At 42.6% G+C, this 19,070-nt stretch overlaps 1 protein-coding gene across 1 annotated transcript in view; it reads right to left on the reverse strand.

Annotated features, from left to right (window-relative positions):
- LOC111950295 (transcription initiation factor TFIID subunit 1-like) overlaps positions 1–19,070 on the reverse strand; it is a 54,940-nt gene that overhangs the window by 33,068 nt on the left and 2,802 nt on the right. Inside the window, 6 exon segments of the mRNA XM_070434475.1 lie at positions 3,341–3,589; positions 3,847–4,068; positions 4,182–4,423; positions 4,663–4,788; positions 6,494–6,610; positions 8,554–8,677. Of these exon segments, the coding sequence (XP_070290576.1) occupies positions 3,341–3,589; positions 3,847–4,068; positions 4,182–4,423; positions 4,663–4,788; positions 6,494–6,610; positions 8,554–8,677 (1,080 nt within the window).

Raw genomic sequence — 19,070 nt, forward strand, 5'->3', positions numbered from 1 at the left:
TGGAGGTGTACCTGTGGATGTATTTCAAGGCCTACCTTCAAAATCAATGCCTCTTTTGCTTGACATCATGGAAAATCAAAAAAATAAATCAGCCAAGACCTCAGAAAAATGATTGGTTCATCTAGTTTCTTCCTTGGGGGAATTTTCAAATGCCTGAAGGTACCACGTTCATCTGTACAAACAATAGTACGTAAGTATAAACACCTTGGAACCACGCAGCCGTCATACTGCTCAGGAAGGAGACGCATTCTGTCTCCTAAATGAACGTACTTTGGTGCGAAAATGTGCAAATCAATCCCAGAACAACAGCAAAGGACCTTGTGAAGATGCTGGAAGAAAACAGGTACAAAAGTATCTATACCCACTGTAAAACGAGTTCATATCGACACAACTGAAAAGGCCGCTTGCAAGGAAGAAGCCACTGCTCCAAAACCACCATAAAAAAGCCAGACTACAGTTTGCAACTGCACATGGGGACAAAGATCGTACTTTTTGGAGAAATGACTGGTCTTGATTGAAACAAAAATGGAACTGTTTGGCCGTAAAGACCATCGTTATGTTTGGAGGAAAAAGAGGGACGGCTTGCAGCTGAAGAACACCATCCCAACCGTGAAGCACGGGGTGGCAACTCATGTTGTGGGGGTGCTTTGCTGCAGGAGGGACTTGTGTCACTTCACAAAATGATGGCATCATGAGGGAGGAAAATTATGTGGATATATTGAAGCAACATCTCAAGACATCAGTCAGGAAGTTAAAGCTTTGGTCGCAAATGGGTCTTCCAATATGGACAATGAAACCAAGCATACTTCCAAGTTGTGGCAAAATGGCTTAAGGACAACAAGTCAAGGTTTGGAGTGCCCATCACAAAGCCCTTGACCTCAATCCTATAGAAAATTTGTGGGCCAGAATTGAAAAAGCGTGTGAGAGCAAGGAGGCCTACAAACTCGACTCTCAGTGACACCAGCTCTGTCATGTGGAATGGGCCAAAATTCACCCAACTTATTGTGGAAGCTTGTGGAAGGCTACCTGAAACATTTGACCCAAGTTCAACAATTTAAAGGGCAATGCTACCAAATACTAATTGAGTGTACGTAAACTTCTGACCCACTGGGAATGTTGATGAAATAATTAAAGCTGAAATAATCACTCTCTCTACTATTATTCTGACATTTCACAGTCTTAAAATAAAGTGGTGATCCTAATTGACCTAAGACAGGGTATTTACTAGGATTAAAATGTCTGGAATTGTGAAAAACTGAGTTTAAATGTATTTGGCTAAGGTGTATGTAAACTTTCATCTGTATATAGTACCAGTCAAAATTTGGGTGAGACACCTACATTCCAGGGTTTTTCTTTATTTTTACTATTTTCTAGATTATAGAATAATAATGAAGACATCAAAACTATGAAATAGCACATGACTTGCCTAGTTAAATAATGGTTATATAAAAAAAATAAAACCTTTAAAATATGGAATCATGTAGTCAGCAAAGCCACCCTTTGCCTTGATGACAGCTTTGTACACTCTTGGCGTTCTCTCAATCAGCTTCATGAGGTAGTCACCTGGAATGCATTTCAATTAACAGGTGTGCCTTGTTAAAAGTATATTTGTGGAATTTCTTTCCTTCTTAATGCGTTTGATCAATCATGTTGTGTTGTGATGAGGTAGGGTGGGTATACAGAAGAATAGCCCTATCTGGTAAAAAGACCATGTCCATATTAGGGCAAGAACAGGTCAAATAAGCAAAAAGAGAAACGACAGTCCATCATTACTTTAAGACATGAAGGTCAGTCAATCCGGAAATTTCAAGAACTTTGAAAGTTTCTTCAAGTGCAGTCGCAAAACATCAAGCGCTATGATGAAACGATCTCATGAGGACCGCCACAGGAAAGGAAGACCCAGAGTTACCTCCTGCTGCAGAAGATAAGTTCATTAGAGTTAACTGCCCCTCAGAAATTGCAGCCCAAATAAATGCTTCACAGAGTTCATGTAACAGACACATCTCAACATCAACTGTAAGTCGCTCTGGATAAGAGCGTCTGCTAAATGACTTAAATGTAAATGTAAATGTAAACTGTTCAGAGGAGACTGGGTGAATCGGGCCTTCATGGTCGAACTGCTGCAAAGAAACCACTACTAAAGGACACCAATAAGAAGAAGAGACTTGCTTGGGCCAAGACACACAAGCAATGGACATTAGACCGGTGGAAATGTGTCCAAATTAGATTTTTGGTTCCAACCGCCGTGTCTTTGTGATACGCAGAGAAGGTGAACGGATGATCTACGCATGTGTGGTTCCCACCGTGAAGCATGGAGGCGGTGGTGTGATGGTGTGGGGGTGCTTTGCTGGTGACACTGTCAGATATCTATTTTGAATTCAAGGCACACTTAACCAGCAAATGAGTAGATGTGTCCAACATTTTGACTGGTACTGTATATATTTTAAAATATATTTTCCTTTATTTTTTCACCTAACCCTACCACCCGTCTCCTAATTGGAGTAAACTTAAGGACAATAACCCTTAGGCTTCTACTTCCAGCTTATACATACTATATACTGTACATTTTACAGACACAGTATATTTTACAATAGTTATCTTTTGTTTGTTATTAGTCCCATCCTTCAGCTACCCTCAACCCCTCCCATCTATCTTTGAACACCATCCAGTTTTGATTTATATTTGTCATATATTTTTCAACTGTGCTGTTTAACAAAAGTTCTGAACCTTTCCAGTCTCATAGTTTCTACAGATTGTAAATTTAAGATAAAGATTTTTGCTAAGAGTATAATTACATTACAGCTATTTCCAGAGTTAGCTCCAGGTAATTGTTGCAATTCTTCAGCCATTCCTGAACCTGCGACCTAAAACAAGCTACATATGGACAGTACCAAAACAAATGATCTAATGCTTCTGTCTCTTCGCAGACAAATCTGCTAGAAATGGGTGATTGATTCTTAAAAAGGGGCAATCTGCAGTTGCTACATCCATTTGTGGACTTATAAATKAATGATATGTACCCATTGATTCTTGAAGAATATAACTTATTAATGCCTCATTAGCTTAGTTCAACAGTCGTACTCCCCCAGAACCCAAAATATACGATTGTTTTACTCCAATGTTTGTAAACAAAGTAATATGTTTGTAAACACACACTGTATAGCCTCACTACATGGTTAAAGTTATCAAGAGTGGTTMGATTTCTCAAGCCCCATCCCTCAGCTTTTTACCAAAACAGTGGTGGGAGAGCGCTTTGTTATTGTTTCAACTGCTGAATGCCCCTTTAAGGAACTCCATGATATCTAATCCTAAAGCGTCAGTGTAGTGTATGGGTGCTAACCTCTTTGGGATGTTGTAAAGGTGGCGGTGGTTCTGGCCTCTCCCGTTTCTCCTGTTCATCGTCCTCCTCCTCCTTCAGTTTGAAGCCGTAGTGGAAGCCACTGCCATCGTCAGGGACCCCCATCATGTCGTACCAGAGCTGGGCCGGACCGTAGCGCCACTCTGCCACCTTGGGCCTGGACTCTGTCACCTTGTCCCCGTCTCCAGAGGTCTGGGAGAACTTGGACTCTATTGGGGCCATCATGGTGATCTGGGGACAGAGTTTCAAGGAATTAACTATTGAAGAATATCTTATAGCAATCACTTTTGTCCATTTCCTTTTGTAAGGAGAAAGATCCCATACAGAATTATACTGAGACTGAATCACATTACTAAACCTAGTAAACTCTCATAAATTAGCTGTGATAAACTATACTGGTAAATAACCACACAGTTTCAAAGGGATTTCAAACAAGTTTTCACAGTCCTACATATCTTTGACTAAGACCATTGTTGTTGCACACTGACCTCGTCGTCAGACAGGCACTGTTCTGGGGGTGGAGGTGGGGCGTATTCATAGTCCCAGCCAGACTTCTTCTCTGGTCCCTGCTGCTCCATGGGCTCAGCGCCCTCTGGTGGGGGTGTCCCTGGCTGRGGGTCGCGGTGCTTCCTCTTCCTCTTTCTTCGTGCGCTCCGCCACACCGACGGCATGTTCTTCCCAGGGCCAAACAGTCGAAGGAACCGCAGCACCTGGAGGGATTCAGAGGAGTGGATAGGTATTCATTTTGAAAGGTTTTAATCATCCAATCACAACTCTCTGTTATGTGGCGTACTATATAATGTTTCCAAAAAGGACAGCTCACCCTTCCAGGCCTGAACTCTGGGAAGAGCTGTGTGACGCCAGGCAGGGCTTTGGCAGCATCCTTCTGCATGATGCCAGCCAGGGGCAAGCTGAGGCAGGCTGGAGAACCCCCTGACCCAGGGCCTGCAGAGGGCCGGTCTGTCTCCGATTCAGAGTCTGAGGAACTGCTGAAGTCCACTTTGTCTAYCAGAGAGGAAGGAGCGATGATGGAGGGCAGGATGATCCCATCTCCTTCATCCCCAACTGTGGACAACATAATAGCATACACTGGGGTTAGAGCCCCTCTGATGAGTGCTAACTTACTAGCATGTATTCTTGACATTAAATACATCAATATCCATGTTTACTTTTTAACAGATTATGAAGAATTATGCTTGTACAGTACAAGAACAAAGTATATTTTCACCGGCACTAGATTGATCAAAGACAAAATTAATTACAGTTGACCGCCACCCTTAGGCTTTTCCTTATCTGATCCTTACCACTTGCAGCCGTGGGAGAGGAGTCGTCTTTCTTGCCACCAGGCGTGGAGAAACATGGAGGAGGTGGAGGAGGCATAAGCTTGGCATCAATATCCTCACAATCCGCATCATAGTCATCCTCATCATCTGAGACAGAGACGGAGATAAAAAAAAGTATCCAGTTACCGACTGTGCAAAGTCTCTGATGACGATGGRGGAAATTAAATAAGCTTCATTTATCTGTTATGGTAACCTAGGGTAAAAGCACTCCTAGAGGTCTGTGTATAGTATATACAGTTGAAGTCGGAAGTTTACATACACCTTAACCAAATGCGTTTAAACTCAGATTTTCACAATTCCTGACATTTAATCCTAGTAAAAATTATCTGACTTAGGTCAGTTAGGATCACCACTTTATTTTAGGAATGTGAAATGTCAGAATAACAGTAGAGAATGATTTATTTCAGCTTTTATTTCTTTCATCACATTCCCAGTGGCTCAGAAGTTTACATACACTCAATTAGTATTTAGTAGCATTGTCTTTAAATTGTTTAACTTGGGTCAAATGTTTCAGGTAGCCATCCACAAGCTTCCCACAATAAGTTCGGTGAATTTTGGCCCATTCCTCCTGACAGAGCTGGTGTAAGTGAGTCAGGTTTGTAGGCCTCCTTCTCGCACACACTTTTTCAGTTCTGCCCACATATTTTCTATAGGATTGAGGTCAGGGCTTTGTGATGGCCACTCCAATACCTTGACTTTGTGGTCCTTAAGCCATTTTGCCACAACTTTGGAAGTATGCTTGGGGTCATTGTCCATTTGGAAGACCCATTTGCAACCAAGCTTTAACTTCCTGACTGATGTCTTGAGATGTTGCTTCAATATATCCACATAATTTTCCTCCCTCATGATGCCATCTATTTTGTGAAGTTCACCAGTCCCTCCTGCAGCAAAGCACCCCCACAACATGATGCTGCCACCCCCGTGCTTCACGGTTGGGATGGTGTTCTTCCTGTCTCTTATACACATCTAGATGTGTATAAGAGACAGCACCGTGCTTCACGGTTGGGATGGTGTTCTTCAGCTTGCAAGCATCCCCCTTTTTCCTCCAAACATAACGATGGTCATGATGGCAAAACATTTCTATTTTTGTTTCATCAGACCAGAGGACATTTCTCCAAAAAGTACGATCTTTGTCCCCATGTGCAGTTGCAAACCGTAGTCTGGCTTTTTTTTTTATGGCGGTTTTGGAGCAGTGGCTTCTTCCTGTCTCTTATACACATCTAGATGTGTATAAGAGACAGGTTCCATGGTGTTTTTACTTGCGTACTATTGTTTGTACAGATGAACGTGGTACCTTCAGGCGTTTGGAAATTGCTCACAAGGATGAACCAGACTTGTGGAGGTCTACAATAATTTCTTTTGAAATTTCCCATTCTTTTGAAATGTCCCAATTTCCCGACTCAAATGATGTCAATTAGCCTATCAAAAGCTTCTAAAGCCATGACATCATCTTCTGGAATTTTCCAAGCTGTTTAAAGGCACAGTCAACTTAGAGTATGTAAACTTCTGACCCACTGGAATTGTGATACAGTGAATTATAAGTGAAATAATCTGTCTGTAAACAATTGTTGGAAAAATTACTTGTGTCATGCATAAGGTAGATGTAGTAACCGACTTGCCAAAACTATAGTTTGTTAACAAGAAATGTGTGGAGTGGTTGAAAAACAAGTTTTAATGACTCCAACCTAAGTGTATGTAAACTTCCGACTTCAACTGTACATATGTAACAGCAGGTGTTCTTAATGTTTTGTATACTCATTATATGTGACTAGTTGCATGCGTATTACTGCACCTGTTCTCCTCGTAGGCTGCAGGCTGCCCATGGCCTGACGATACTTCTTAGTCTCATCTTCAGCCACCTCGTTGATGTCAGAATAATCAACTGCATCGGCATCGTTCTTCACCCAGCCTGCATAAGAAACAGGACATGAAACCGTCACTCATTTATCACAGCATTTACAGACATACAACTTACAAACACAACTAAGGAGCATATTGACTGTTCATGTTGAGCCAGTTAAATGACAGTTCCCAGCCACAGAACTTCCCTAGCCCAGTTTTGACCTGAGTGGAACTCTGGTCTGGTCTTACAACATATACCCACCTTGCAAGTTATTTGCCGCCCATACCTGTGCCTGTTTGGCGACACTTTTCACATGTAGATCCGTAATCGGTAGACGGTTCTGATTAGGAGGTTGTCGTTTGCATTGCAGAGCAGTGCCCACCCAAGAAATAATGAAATCCTAATTTTTAGATGCCCCCCCATGCCCTAAAACAGAAGGTTACTGTTAAAATAACTGTACTTACGGTTATTACCTGTAATCCTGTACAGAGTACCTTCAGAAAGTATTCAGACTCCTAGACTTTTACCACATTTTGTTGTGTTACAGCCTAAATGTAACATGGATTAAATTGAGATGTTGTGTCACTGGCCTAAACACAATACCCCATAATGTCACTATGTTTGAAAAGTCAATAAGCATTCAACCTCTTTGTTACGGCAAGCATAAATACGTTCATGAGTAAAGAATGGGCTTAACAAGTCATATAATAAGTTGCATAATAGTGTTTAACATGATTTCTTAATGACTACCTCATCTCTGTACCACACACATAAAATTATCTGTAAGGTCCCTCAGTTGAGCAGTGAATTTTAAACACAGATACAACCACAAAGACCAGGGAGGATTTCCAATGCCATGCAAAGAAGGGCACCTATTGGTAGATGGGTAAAAAGAAAAGCAGACATTGAATATCCCTTTGGGCATGGTGAAGTTATTAATTACACTACAAAGATACAGGCATCCTTCCTAACCTCAGTTGCCAGAGAGGAAGGAAACCACTCGGGGATTTCACCACGAGGCCAATGGTGACTTTAAAACAGTTACAGAGTTTAATGGCTGTGATAGGAGAAAACTAAGGATGGACATTACAACATTGTAGTTACGCCACAATACTMATCTAATTGACAGAGTGAAAAGAAAGAAGCCTGTACAGAATAAAAAATATTCCAAAACCTGACTCCTGTTTGCAACAATGAACTAAAGTAATACTGCAAAAAATGTGGCAAAGCAATTAACTTTTTGTCCTGAATRCAACGTGTGATGTCTGAGGCAAATCCAACAACACATTACTGAGACATTACCACTCTCCATATTTCCAATCATAGTGGTGGCTGCATCATGTTATGGGTTTGCTTGTAATCGTTAGGACTGGGGAGTTTTTTAAAATAGAAACGGAATCCTAGAGGAAAACATGGTTCAGTCTGCTTTCCACCAGACACTGGGAGATTAATTCRCCTTTCAGCAGGACAATAACCTAAAACACAAGGCAAAATCTACACTGGAGTTGCTTACAAAGAAGACAGTGAGTGGCCGAGGTACAGTTTTGACTTAAATGTACTTGAAAATCTATGGCAAGATCTGAAAATATTTATCTAGCAATGATCAACAACCAATTTGGCAGAGCTTGAAGAATTCTGAAAACAATAAATGGGAAAATGTTGCACAATCCAGGTGTGGAAAGCCCTTAAGAGAGACACAGAAAGACTCACAGTTGTAATCTCTGCCAAAGTTGCTTCTTCGAAGTATTGACTCAGGGGTATGAATACCAATGTTAATTAGATACTTCTGTATTTCATTCTCAATAAATTAGCAAACATTTCTAAAAACAGGTTTTCACTTTGTCATTATTGGGTATTGTGTGTAGATGGTGAGAGAAAAAAAACGATKTTGGCGGTTACACAACAAAATGTGGAATAAGTCAAGGTGTATGAATACTTTCTGAAGGCACTGTACATGACAGAGAGCTCTGTAGGGCTAGGAACTACCCCACCCACAGCCTTACTCTTACCCTCTGAGTCTGTGCCACCTGTGTCTCCATCCTCGTCCAGATCGTCCTCCTCACTAGCAGTGATCTCTGTGATGAGGTTGCCCAGTCCCAGGGAGCCCAGGCCAGCCAGGTGCTTTTTGGATTCCTGGGGGTGTGGAGGGAAATACCATTGTCAAACAACCACAGCATTTGATATGCCAAAGTGTATTGGAAAATACCAGGTGTTAAAATTTTTGTCTAGAAAGACCATTTATAAAAGTACCATTGCACAAAAGACAGTGGACAAGTGATCAACATACTGTATCTCTGTATCTCTCAATGTATATCTGTATCTCATACTGTATCTCTCTGTATCTATCTATCTCTCACTGTATCTCTCAGATATAGCACAGACACTTCAGAACAAACTTCCTTCAGATTTTTTGATGGGGTGTCCACATACTTTTGTATATATAGTGTAACAAGAAACCCATAATCAGCAAATGGACATCTCAGTCCTGTTGTTAGGCATACTGTTGTGCAGGGATGGGGGAACTCAGCCGGGTTCTCAACTTACTGTTGAGGGTTAGAATAGAAGAATACACAAGGTGCAATTTCGAAATTTGGTTGTGCATCAGCAGTTTCTCTTTTTATGTCAGTCACTGTTTGTTTTCACTCTCAATCAGATATCATATTAACATGACATAAGTCATGGAAAAATCTAAAATGTGTAGAATTGCAGCAAATTCGCTGTAAAACTGCACATTTTTCTTTCCACCCCATGGCAAATTTAGTAGAAATGTGTTATAAAATTGCTAAATCTTATTTTTGGCCAATGGCAAAATTATCTAGAATAGCAGCAAACTTGCTTTAAAATTGAACAAAAAATTCTCTACGCCCCAAGGCAAAATTTTATGTGGTCACGATACCAGAATTYTGACTTTGTACCGATATCAGGTTTAGTATCACGATACCCAATACCACTGAARAAAATACAAGGTATATTAGCCAGTCACAGAACGGCACTTGATCCAGACAGATAAACTCAGCTACTGCTCTGTTCAATCGTTGGGCATCTTTTGAGTTCAATATCATTACATTTGAAATTGTTTACGTTAAAATGTTTCAAAGACATCCCTTAAATTAAATATAATTTATTTTGGRTAGACATATACAACAAAATGTACAATGTGGACCCTGAGGATATCAATTAAAAGTATGAATTAAAAGGCTTGTTTCCAAAATGGTCCTCAATGGTAAAAACACATATGATTAAAAGTCAAGACAAAATTACAAACAAACATAAATACATTCATTGATATTGATATCCTAGAAAGTGTCACTATTCACTGCACTTTTCCCAAACCTTAAGAATCAACCATATTCATTTCACATTGCGTCCTTAAAAGGCTCCCGAGTGGCGCAGCGGTCTAAGGCACTGCATCTCATTGCAAGAGGCGTCAGTCCCTGTAGTCCCTGGTTCAATAGCACCCTTAAATAGTATGGTGCCGGCTATTTTGTTCGATGTTCGTAACTTGTTTTGTACATAATGTTGCTGCTACCGTTTCTTATGACCGGAAAGAGCTTCTGGACATCAGAACTGCGATGGCTCACCTCAAACTGGACAAAGAGTTCTTCTTCAATGAGTCGAACGAGAGGGATATAATACAGACACCCGACCAGGCCCAGATCCCCGTTATTCGCTGGAGAAGGAAATGCAGATTTAGTAGAAAGAGATCAGGGTGTCTTCTGAGGAGGCGACGAGTAGCTAATCTGCCCACGCCTTCTGTCCTGCTACTTAACATTCAAATCGCTGGAAAATAAATGGGATGAACTGAAAGCACGTTTATCCTACCAACGGGACATTAAAAACTGTAATATCTTATGTTTCACCGAGTCGTGGCTAAACGACGACATTAAGAACATACAGATGGAGGGTTATACACTCTATCGGCAGGACAGAACTGCAGCCTCTGGTAAGACACGGGGCAGGGGCCTATGCATTAATGTAAACAACAACTGGTGCACAATATCCAAGGAAGTCTCGAAGTTTTGCTCGCCTGAAGTAGAGTATCTCATGATAAGCTGTAGACCACGCTATCTACCTAGAGAGTTTTCATCTGTATTTTTTGTAGCTGTCTACATACCACAACAAACCGACGCTGGCACTAAAACCGCACTCAATGAGCTGTATACCGCCATAAGCAAACAGGAAAACACTCATCCAGAGGTGGCGCTCCTAGAGGCCGGGGACTTTAATGCAGGGAAACTAAAATCAGTYTCACCTCATTTCTATCAACATGTTAAATGTGCAACCAGAGGGAAAATAATTTTAGACCACCTTTACTCCACACACAGAGACGCGTACAAAGCTCTCCCTCTCCCTCCATTTGGCAAATCTGACCATAATTCTATCCTCCTGATTCCTGCTTACAAGCAAAAATGAAAGCAGGAAGCACCAGTGACTCGGTCTATAAAAAAGTGGTCAGATGAAGCAGATGCTAAACTACAGGACTGTTTTGCTAGCACAGACTGGAATATCTTCCAGGCAACATTCGCACTGAGCTAAAGGGTAGAGCTGCCGCTTTCAAGGGGCGGGATGCCGCTTTCAAGGGGCGGGACTCTAACCCGGAAGCYTATAAGAAATCCCRCTATGCCCTCCGACGAACCATCAAACAGGCAAAGCRTCAATACAGGACTAWGATCGAATCGTACTACACTGGCTCCGATGCTCGTCGGATGTGGCAGGGCTTGCAAACTATTACAGACTACAAAGGGAAGCACAGCCGAGAGCTGCCCAGTGACACGAGCCTACCAGACGAGCTAAAGTATTTCTATGCTCGCTTCGAGGCAAGTAACACTGAAACATGCATGAGAGCATCAGCTGTTCCGTACGACTGTGTGAACACGCTCTCCGCAGCCGATGTGAGTAAGACCTTTAAACAGGTCAACATTCACAAGGCCGCAGGGCCAGACGGATTAGCAGGATGTGTACTCTGAGCATGTGCTGACCAACTGGCAAGTATCTTCACTGACATTTTCAACCTCTCCCTGTCTGAGTCTGTAATAACAACATGTTTCAAGCAGACCACCATAATCCCTGTGCCCAAGAACACTAAGGTAACCTGCTTAAATGAMTACCGACGCGTAGGGACAGGGTAGGGGCGCGGCTCTGTTGCGACCTGCAGTGTGTGTGATGTTTGGTGTGGCGTTATTTTATGTTTTTAATTTGTACACTTAGCTTACAAACAATCCGCCAAACATGGATTTACAGTGGTGGGGTTTTGGACTGATCTTGTTGATCGTGTACATACCCGCTATGAACGGACTAATTATGAAAACGCTGCTGGCAGCGGAATCCAATACAGCAGRGAGTTCTTACTACAATGCAACTCAAATACAAACACGTTGGATATCCCAATGGCCCATCTAATACCTGATTGTCTGCGAGTGGATTACAAACCCAAATGCAAACGTGGAAAACGCGGGGGAATCAGACAAAGACTTAAAAAAAAAAAAAGAACAAACTTCCCTTACCCACCACCTTGCTGATTAATGCCAGGTCACTGAGGGGGAAAGCGGATGAGTTGTCAGCGAATCTGCGCTTCCAACACGAATATCGGGAGGCCTSTTTGCTGGCATTTACTGAGACTTGGCTGGATGACAGAGTCCCGGACAGAGAAGTGGAGCCGGCCGGCTTCACTCTGGTCAGAGCGGACCGTGATCTGACCGTCACAGGGAACATCACGGCGGGGGCGTCTGCCTGCTTGTCAGGGACCAGTGGTGTAAATCGATCCTGGTAAGAGAGAGACTCTGTACCCCCGACATTGAACTGCTTTCTGTGTCACTGCGACCTTACTATCTGTCCCGTGAGTTCCCCCAATTGTTTGTTACCGTTGTGTACATTCAACCTAAAGCTAATATAACAAAGGCATCAGAGATTATTTATAATCTGTCACAGAAACTGGAATCCATCTCCCCCGACGCACCCAAATTTATTTTAGGGGATTTTAACAACTGTACCTTGCACAACATCCTGCACACATACCACTAGTATGTGAAATGTCACACTAGGAAAAAATAGGACTCTTGACTTGTTCTATAGGACAATACCAAAGGCGTTCTCTGCCACCACCAGACCTCCCCTGGGGACATCAGACCACAATGTGGTCTACCTCAGGCCAACCTACTGTCGGCTCCTGGAGAGGGAGAAACCCACAGTTCAAACTGTCCAGATCTGGAATGACAACAGTATCACTTGTCTCCAGGGGTGTTTTGACTGTACAAGGTGGGAGGTATTTGAGGACAGCAGCTCTGATCTTGATGAACTCACAGATGTTATTTCAGACTATGTAAACTTCTGTGTTGAGTCAGTTGTGCCTACTAAGACCTGTAAAATCTTCCCTAACAACAAGGCTTGGGTATCAAAACATCTAAAATCACTACTTGACAGGAAGAAGGCAGTTTATGCTGGGGGTGATAGACAGGCTTTAAGAGATGTACAACGTGAGATCAAAAGACAGATACTGGTGGACAAGGAGGCATACAAGCAAAGGGTGGAGGGGACCCTCTCCTCAGGAAACGCAAGGGTGGCCTGGCAAGGGATTAAATCCATGGCTAGTGCCCCCCATATAGGCAGGGGGAAAACCAGTGCTGACCTTGGGGGATATGAGGGCCAGAACATGGCTAATGAACTGAATGTTTTCTTCTCAAGATTTGAATCAGACAACTTCGTGTCGGAGGTAAAACAAATGGAAGCATCATTACAAATGTGGAGACAGACGTTGTGTGTCACAACAGTCTGATGTTTCTAAAGTTGTTCAGGGGATGTAACACATACAAATAAGTGGACATTGTTAAAGCACTGTGCTGAACAACTGCTGGTGTTTTACAGACATTTTCAATCTCCTCAACCAGCAACACTTCCAGTATTGTGGAAAAAATCAATAATTATACCAATTCTAAAGCATCTAATCCCTCTGTGCTGAATGACTACGCCCTGTCGCCTGACATCCTTAGTAATGAAATGCCTTGAGAAAATGTGAGAAGTCATATTTCTCAGCTCACCCAGAAGCTCCTCGACCCATTTCAGTTTGCATATCAGCCTAGCAGAGGAGATGATGATGCCATTCTTCCCTTCTTAACATGGTCTATAGACATCTAGAGGGTGCCAAATCCCATGTCAGGGTTCTGTTGTTGACTTTCTTCTGCCTTCAACACAATCCAGCCTTACATTCTGCACAGAGACTCATTCGGGACTTCTCCTTAGATGGGGGCTGGTTTTGTGGCTGTTGGACTTCCTGAGCCAACGCTCACAGCGAGTCAAAATAGGTCCCCACGTGTCGGATATACGCAATACCAACACAGGCTCTCCTCAGGATGTGTTTTGTCCCCACTTCTGTACATCTTGTACACTAATAGTTGTACTAGTTCCCATACTGACAGACACCTCGTTAAGTTCGCTGATGACACTGCCTTGATCAGCCTGTTGCATGATGACGAGAACATCGTGCCGGTCCTAGATGTTGATGTAGAGTGGTATGAGGAATCACATTGGTCTCAATACCAACAAGACCAAAGAGATGTGCATAGACTTCAGAAGCGTACAACACCTACCTCTGCAACATCTATCAGAGGTCAGAATATAGAAATTGTAGAGGAATATAAATATCTGGGTGTCCTTTTGGACATAAGTTCAGTGGAGTAAATGTACAGACCTGATCTACAAAAAAGCCAACAGAGACTGTACTTTCTCAAAAAGTTGGGATCTTTTAATGTAGACTGTACTATATTGACTCTGTTTTACAAATATTTATTGAGAGTATTTTAACTTTTGTATTGTTTTTGGTTTGGCAATGCCACTGTCAGCCAGAGAAATATGCTGAGAAGGATTATTACCACAGCAAGCAAGGTACTTGGAGTCAAACAGACAGGCCTGGATGAGATCTTTAAGGTCAGGGCCCTCCGTAAGGCTAAAAAATCATCATTTTAGACCCAAGCCACCCCCTGTACCTGGACTTTGAACTACCCCTTTGGCGCAGGTTACAGGGCACCCCTCAGCAGGAAAAACAGAACGAGACAATCACTTGTGCCAGGTGTGATATTCCCTCCTAAATAGCTCGGCGCTGTTCCCATCGACTCCGTAAGGCCAGCAGGCTAGTCTTTTCTTCTTTAAAAAAAAGTTTTATTTCTTATTTTGGTACATAACTGTTATGATGTTGTATTGTCAATTATTTTGTATTTATAAACAAAAGGAACACCTATGTGAGAATGCTATTTGACTACAGCTCAGCGTTCACACCACTAGTCCTCAAAGCTCATCACTAAGCTAAGGACCCTGGGACTAATCACTTCCCTGCAACTGGATCGGGACTTCCTGACAGGCCCCCACGGTAGTAAGGGAAGGTAAACAACACATCCGCCACCCTGCCTCAACATGGGGGCCCCTCAGGGTGCATGCTCAGTCCCCTCATGACTGCACGGCCAGGCATGACTCCAACACCATCATTAAGTTTGTTGATGACACAACAGTGGTAGGCCTGATAACCGACAACGATGAGACAGCTATAGGGAGGAGGTCAGAGACCTGACCGTGGTGGGAAGGACAACAACCTCTCCCTCAATGTGATCAAGACATAGGAGATGATTGTGGACTACAGAAAAAGAGGACCCGAGATTCTCATCGCGGCGGCTGTAGTGGAGCAGGTTGAGAGCTTCAATTCCTTGTGCATATCACCAACAAACTAACATGGTCCAAGCACAACAAGACAGTCATGAAGAGGGCACGACAAAACCAATTCCCCTCAGGAGTCTGAAAAGATTTGGCATGATCCTCAGTCCTCAAAAGATTTTACAGCTGCAACATAGAGAGCATCCTAACGGTTTGCATAACTGCCTGGTATGGCAACTGCTCGGCCTCTGACCGCAAGGCACTACAGAGGGTCCTCTATACCATGCCGTGTCAGAGGAAGGCCCTAAAAATTGTCACCGACTCCAGCCACCCTAGTCATAGACTGTTCTTTCTGCTACCGCACGGCAAGCGTACCGGAGCGCAAAGTCTATGTCCAAGAGGCTCCTAAATAGCTTCTACCCCAAGCCATAGGCCTCCTGAACAGCTAATCGAATGGCTACCCAGACTTTTTGAATTGCTGCCCCCCCCCCCCCAATCTGGAACGCTGCTGCTGTTGTTATCTACACACAGTCACTTTAACAACTCTACCACATGTACATACACGTTGAAGTCGGAAGTTTACATACACTTAGGTTGGAGTCATTAAAACTTAGTTTTTCAACCACTCCACAAATTTTTTGTTAACAAACTATAGTTTTGGCAAGTCAGGACATCTACTTTGTGCATGACACAAGTCATTTTTCCAATAATTGTTTACAGACAGATTATTTCACTGTATCTCAATTCCAGTGGTCAGAAGTTCACATACACTAAGTTGACTGTGCCTTTAAACAAGCTTAAAATTAACAGAAAATTATGTTCATGGCTTTAGAAGCTTCTGATAGGCTAATAGACATTGTTTGAATCAATTGGAGGTGTACCTGTGGATGTATTTCAAGGCCTACCTTCAAACTCAGTTCCTCTTTGCTTGACATCATGGAAAATCAAAAGAAATCAGCCAAGACCTCAGAAAAATAATTGTAGACCTCCACAAGTCTGGTTCCTCTCTTGGGGCAATTTCCAAACGTCTGAAGGTACCACGCTCATCTGTACAAACAATAGTACGCAAGTATAAACACCATGGGCACGCAGCCGTCATACCGCTCAAGAAGGAGACGCGTTCTGTCTCCTAGAGATGAACGTACTTTTGTGCGAAAAGTGCAAATCAATCCAGAACAACAGCAAAGGACCTTGTGGAGATGCTGGAGGAAAAGGTACAAAAGTATCTATATCCACTGTAAAAATTGTCCTATATCGACATAACTTGAAAGGCCGCTGAGCAAGGAAATAGCCACTGCCCCCAAAACCGCCAAAAAAGCCAGACTACGGTTTTGCAACTGCACACGGGGACAAAGATCGTACTTTTTGGAGAAATTACCTCTGGTCTGATGAACAAAAAATGGAACTGTTTGGCCATAATGACCATTATTGTGTTTGGAGGAAAAGGGGGATGCTTGCAAGCTTAAAGAACACCATCCAACCGTGAAGCACGGGGGTGGCAGCATCATGTTGTGGGGGTGGTTTGCTGCAGCAGGACTGGTGCACTTCACAAAATAGAATGGCATCATGAGGGAGGAAAAGTATGTGGAATATATGAAGCAACATCTCAAGACTTCAGTCAGGAAGTTAAAGCTTGGTCAATGACCCCAAACATACTTCCAAAGTTGTGGCAAAATGGCTTAAAGACAACAAAGTCAAGGTATTGGAGTGGCCATCACAAAGCCCTGACCTCAATCCTGTAGAAAATTGTGGGCAGAACTGAAAAGCGTGTGCGAGCAAGGAGGCTACAAACCTGACTCAGTTACACCAGCTCTGTCAGAAGGAATGGGCCAAAATTCACCCAACTTATTGTGGAGCTTGTGGAAGGCTACCCGAAACGTTTGACCATGTTAAACAATTTAAAAGGCATTCTACCCAAATACTAATTGAGTGCATGCAAACTTCTGACCCACTGGGAATGTGATGAAAGAAACAAAAGCTAAAATAAATAATTCTCTCTATTATTATTCTGACATTTTACATTCTGAAAACAAAGTGGTGATCCTAACTGACCTAARACAGGGAATTTTTACTGGGATTAAATGTCAGGAATTGTGAAAAACWRAGTTTAAATGTATTTGGCTAAGGTGTATGTAAACTTCCGACTTCAACTGTATTACTTCAATTACCTCGACACCGGTGCCCCCGCACATTGACTCTGTACCGSTACCCCCTGTATAYAGCCCCGCTATTGTTATTTACTGCTTCTCTTTAATAATTTGTTATTCTTCTCTCTTACTTTTTTTTTCTTCTTAAAACTGCATTGTTGGTTAAGGGCTTGTAAGTAAGTTACATTTCACTGTAAGCTCTACACCTGTTGTATTCGATTTGATTTGGTTCGAATCCAGGCTGCATCACATCCTGCTGTGATTGGGAGTCCCATAGGGTGGCGCACAATTGGCCCAGTGTCGTCCAGGTTTGGCAGGGTTAGGCCGTTATTGTAAATAAGAACTAGTTATTAACTGACTTGCCTAGTTAAATAAAGGTTAAATAAATTAAAAAAATATACTGACCAGCAGACAGTGTAGTGGTTTCTCTTACTTAGACAACCTTGTCCAAATGAAAACCTTTGCCTGCGTTTACAAGTTATTTCTATAAAAACAAAATATTGATCTCCAAGGGAGGCTATTCCATAGACAAATGCATGTATAGAAAAATGTGCTCCTCGCAATACTGTTGACTCTTGGGATTTTACAAGACATAACACTAGCTCTGGTATTGTAACTGTGCTGGKTGTCTAGAGATTGGACATTGGCGAGTAATATGCTAGGAAGCGGTGTATGGTGTGCTCGCCTTCTAAGTCTGACCAGTAGGCCGCTCCGTCTGCCTTCCCTGCGGAGACCGCRTTGTTTTGTGTCGGCCTGTGAGAKAAGATCCCACGTCCAGTGTGGAGGTCCGAACAAAGGATCCGCTTCGGGAAAGTCGTATTCCTTGTCATAATGTTGGTAAATTGACGTCGCTTTTATATCCAATAGTTCTTCCCCGGCTGTATGTAATAACACTTGAGATTTTCTGGGCTAACAATGTAAGAAATAATACATWAAAAAAACAAATTACTGCATAGTTTCCTAAGGACCTGAAGGACCTAAGGACCGAGGCAACCATCTCTGTCGGCGCCATCTGACAGAGATGGTCGCATTGAATTACTGAATTACYGTTTTGGCAGATTTCACGGGGCTACAGATGACAAACAATCTGTTTCCCTTTCATTTGGGACTTATTTTGTTGTGCTGATCAACATTAGCATAGAAATAACTTATTTTAGAAAAGTCTCTTTAACCAGCTATGTAATTCACGAGGCAAGTAGGATGTGGCCTGTCACAGCCCTCTTCACACACACTGACAGTTCACTGAGAAAATAGATAACCTTTGGCTGATGGAACGACGTAATGGAGAGACCGATTAAGTGAACGAATAAAGTTTTCGGTGGCAATCAGCTTTGAAATCAGCACATTTTGCGTTATAGTTTACATATTATCACAAAGTACTMGGGTAGTGAATTGATGTTCACTTAAGCTGTAAGCTAGCAAGGAAAGTTTACAAAGCTGGAAGCTACTGGCGGTATCTTGTTGCATTGTTCTCATCTGTATGGACATTGTTTTGATTTTTCTACAAGCCGTGTCGCATTATTCAACTGTGTTAACTTTTGTGCAGCATGAGTGGGGAGCTAACATGATGCAGCCCAGACTCCCAGTGCAGGTTAGCAGTGAGTAGGTGGAGCTAACATGATGCAGCCCAGACTCCCAGTGCAGGTTAGCAGTGAGTAGGTGGAGCTAACATGATGCAGCCCAGACTCCCAGTGGAGGCTAGCAGTGAGTAGGTGGAGCTAACATGATGCAGCCCAGACTCT

The sequence above is a fragment of the Salvelinus sp. IW2-2015 genome, linkage group LG23, assembly GCF_002910315.2.
Source record: "Salvelinus sp. IW2-2015 linkage group LG23, ASM291031v2, whole genome shotgun sequence".
NCBI lineage: Eukaryota > Metazoa > Chordata > Actinopteri > Salmoniformes > Salmonidae > Salvelinus > Salvelinus sp. IW2-2015.